Source organism: Primulina eburnea, chromosome 2 (genome assembly GCF_022965805.1).
Source record: "Primulina eburnea isolate SZY01 chromosome 2, ASM2296580v1, whole genome shotgun sequence".
Classification (NCBI taxonomy): Eukaryota; Viridiplantae; Streptophyta; class Magnoliopsida; order Lamiales; family Gesneriaceae; genus Primulina; species Primulina eburnea.
This window is the reverse complement of record NC_133102.1, coordinates 33,722,158-33,726,091: the sequence shown is the minus strand read 5'-3', so window position 1 is coordinate 33,726,091 and position 3,934 is coordinate 33,722,158. Positions and strand designations below refer to the sequence as shown.

The 3,934-nt window shown below is 37.5% G+C and overlaps 1 protein-coding gene across 1 annotated transcript; it reads left to right on the top strand.

Moving 5' to 3' along the window:
- The first annotated feature begins 3,077 nt into the window (after positions 1-3,077).
- On the top strand, positions 3,078-3,662 carry LOC140824231 (uncharacterized). Its single transcript, XM_073185827.1, has one exon. It carries the CDS (start codon positions 3,078-3,080, stop codon positions 3,660-3,662), a length of 585 nt encoding a protein of 194 aa, XP_073041928.1.
- The last annotated feature ends 272 nt before the right edge of the window (positions 3,663-3,934 follow it).

Here is a 3,934-nt window from a genome sequence, read left to right as displayed (position 1 = left end):
GGAATCTCTGGCCAGAGCAAGAAATGTGCTTTAGGGAAAGGTGTTTTCCTAGTTGCACATACCATGCCACTATTAGTACTCAAAGATAAATCGCATCGTTATCGAATTCATATGTAGTTCTCGATATATCAATGGTAGCAGATTCCATCGGGATATATGTGTTGAAGGGACCATATTGTACGCTAACCATGACTAAAGGTTCTTGCAGGCACTATCTGTAGAACCCGATAAATCAGACTACGTATTAACCATGCATAATTACTATTATTTAAAATTTAAAATGATTTCTTTTATATTTAAAGAATTTTAAAAGTTGTTTAGTTATAATTATTTATTTTAAATCACAGAAGTTTAGTTTTATCTTTTCAGTTAAATAAGCGAGGCCGGACTGGAGTCGGAGTATTGAGATAAATTTTAATAATAAGAAAATATTCCTAGACTTAATTTAAGATAAGGAATAATTTATTTTAGTCCCATCGGTTTTTAAAACAAAACAAGACAAGCGCCCCCCCCCCCCCCCCCCAATCCCCTTTTTTTTCCTGCGTGTGTGGTTTCGACTTTTGGGGTTTGTGTGGATCTTGGTTGGATTTTTAGCCCTTAGCCATGATTCACACAATACCTCATGATGTCTAGATCGAGCCATGGTCAATCGTATGGCCACAGAACGATGAAAGACAGCAGGCGAACCAATGCATCACAATACAGATTTTTGGTGTTCTCGGTTTCAAGTTTCGGTTGCCTTGGGTGTTTGCTTGGATTGTCGTTGGCCTAGGACCCTTAGCCAGGTTCAAGACACACCTTTGGATGTTGGTAAGGGACTCTGGTCGGTGGTTCAACCCCAATGAACAGCAGCCTCTTAAACGAATTCAAGCAAGCGCATCTGCTGTCATGCGTTTTTGACAGCAGCATCGCTTCGGTTCAGAGGCTTGTTTCGAGTTCTTGTTTGGCTTTTAGCCTATGGCCTTGGACTGGACAGTACCTCATTGGGTTAGTTCTCAGCGAGCCTGGGAACGATCCAACTCAATTGGTAAAATAAAACAGGACTTTTAATTATATGACGTGCATAAAATATAAAATGTTTATTTTTGAGATATACGCGATATTTCTTGTGGCCAACTTACGCTTATGGGATTGCTTTATCCGGTGACTTACGACCGGTTTATGTTTATGTTTGGGTACGGATATCCAGTCCAAGGGCTATGATGATCTTTTCCGCCCAGTATACTGTGGTTTAGTCTTATCAAACGTGCATGTTATGTTATGGGCCACTTGCGTAGAACATTATCTCTACAGAAAATTACAATATGCTAATTTATGAGAGAGCTTTATCGAGCAACTCTTTTACGTACGATTTTCCAGATATGCACGTATTTATAATTATCCATGACAAGATTTTCACCTTACGCTTTACGATACGATATTTTTATGTCACGTGAAATTTTATGATATATTTACTTGTTATTCACAATAGATGCATGTTGAGTCTTTAGACTCACCATACTTGATTGTTGTAGGTACTGATGAGGTCAGGACCGAGGGCGGGGACCAGTGAGCTAGCTTGGTCGGCAGTAGTGAGAACCCGTGGACCTCATTTTTATCATTTACTATTTATGCTCAATCTTAGTTTTTACTTTGACGAATTATTTTAAGTTGTTTTGAAAACGATATTTGCTTCCACTATTACATTAAACATTAAATCTTTTTATCAAATTATTTTATAAATGATGTAAGTTATTTATTCAAAGAGAAAATTTTTAAATAATTCCGCAAATTTTCAAATATGAAATACTTGCCTTTACACTATCAGTGATACCTAGGGGATCATGGGAGAATGCTACTAGATGCTTTCACCATGATCCGATGGGTGGAATAAGAAATGAGTTCTGACATACTTGATCAAGGAGCTGATGAAAAGAATGAGGTTAACTAGGATAAACCCGAATAAGAATAAATTTTATTCGGAATCACGTGGAGATGTGAACTCACGGCTAGTTGTATCTTTGAACCATTGAGGGTCACATAAGTTTCGGAGTCTGTGTTCTTGTTGAGATAGTCAAATTTCAAGTTGTTGGAATTTGGCGACTATAGTTTGATGGGGATCAAACATAAAACTCATAATGGAGTTTATGAGCGGATTCCATATGATGAAAGAAATGGAAGTTAGCATGATTGTTAATTAAGGAGAATGAAATTTCCTGTTTTGTGAAGAAGTTCACTAAAATTGGCAGCTTCCCAATATGGAAAAGGAAAATCTTCAAAGTTTTCAGTTTTCATGATATGAACAAGATTTGTATTCTTGACACATCGGCGCTCTCAGATCGTCGATCGGGATTATAATGGTTGTTAAGAAAATATTATTCCCAACAATTTTGGTGTATGACAAAGACAGGTCAGCTTGAAACCAACTACGGTTCGTATATGAGATATGCATCAGTTCAACCGCTCCGTTCATCCACTGATATGTCTTTCTAACCGGCGAGTTTCAACCGTCTATCAGAACCGGATCATTTAATTTCCAGAAGTGTAAAGTAATCACTAAGAGTTCCAATACAGGCAGTGTGATAAGTCCTGATTGGAGTCGGCTGTTGCAAATACGTTGTAAAGCCGAAGTTTTTTAGTGGAACCCTTCTTCAAAAAGGAAGAAGGGGTGACGTAGGAGTATTCAATCTCCGAACATCCATAAAAATCTTGTGTTATTTAATTATCGCAAGCTCTTACTTTTTCAACAGCAAATTTTTTAAGTTGGTTATAAGTGTTTGAACTGTCATTGGAAATTGTGAACCGTTTTACGCACTCATCAGTGGTTCAAGTTTTAAACCGTTTGAGAAAGAATTTTCAACCGCCTAAAATTGTTTGAAAAACCTATTTTAAATAAGAAAATTTGAAAGAGTTTATTCAACCTCCCTCTAAACTCTTTCCCGATCCCAACAAGTGGTATTAGAGCAGGGTTTTTCTCAAACAATGATATCTTTTGAACACTTATGGCATCTTTCAATAAAATTCTTATGTTCTCTAAAGAAGATTATGATGATTGGAAGATTCGTATGCAGGCACATCTAGCAGCCCAAGATGATGATATGTGGTACATAATCACTGATGTGCCGATGAAAATCCTGAAAGTAAACACAGCTGCAGCTACAATCGAAGGTGCTCCTCAGATGGTAGAAAAGAACAGATCCGAATGGACTGCTGAGGCTAAGAAGAAAGCAAATCTGGACAACGTTGAAAGAGATATCCTCTACAAAACTCTGGACAAAAATATGTTCGCCAAGATCAAGACGTGCACTACTGCCAAGGAAATATGGGAAAAGCTTACTCAATTATGTGAAGGCAATTATCAAAAAAAAGAAAACAAGTTGATGGTTGCTATTCAAAAGTTTGACAATGCAAAAATGAAGCCCGGAGAAACTCTAGCAGAATTCGACGAAAGGTTCAGTGGTATCATTATCGAACTCATTTCATTAGGTAAAGATTATTCTAACAGTGAAATTGCTCTAAAGGTTATGCGAGCTCTTCCCAGAGAATGGAACGTGAAGACTATTGCAATACGAGAATCCAAAGACCTCTACAAGTTGGAACTTCATGACCTCTTTGCTGACCTTAAAGCTTATGAGTTCGAGCTTGGTATAAGAACTGAAGAAGATCCATCCACCTCTCAATAGATGAAGGCACTGCCAGCTGCAACAGTGACTCTTCCGGTCGAAAAGTCCCCAAGTAAGAAATCGGCCGAGCAATTAAGCAATGAAGCCATGTCTTTATTTGTTAAAAAATTCAGTAAATTCATGCGTAACAATCAATCACAGATGAATAAACCTCACTTCAACAAGGACCATACTGATGATGGTCAAGCTTGTTTTAACTATAGAAAGAAAGGACACTTTATTGCAGAATGCAACAGGCTAAGAAAAGATGAAAAGAAATCAAGTGACAGAAG

Bases quoted from the DNA above. Each gene is read 5' to 3' on its own strand.
- LOC140824231 (XM_073185827.1), top strand. From the start codon at position 3,078: ATGTGGTACATAATCACTGATGTGCCGATGAAAATCCTGAAAGTAAAC.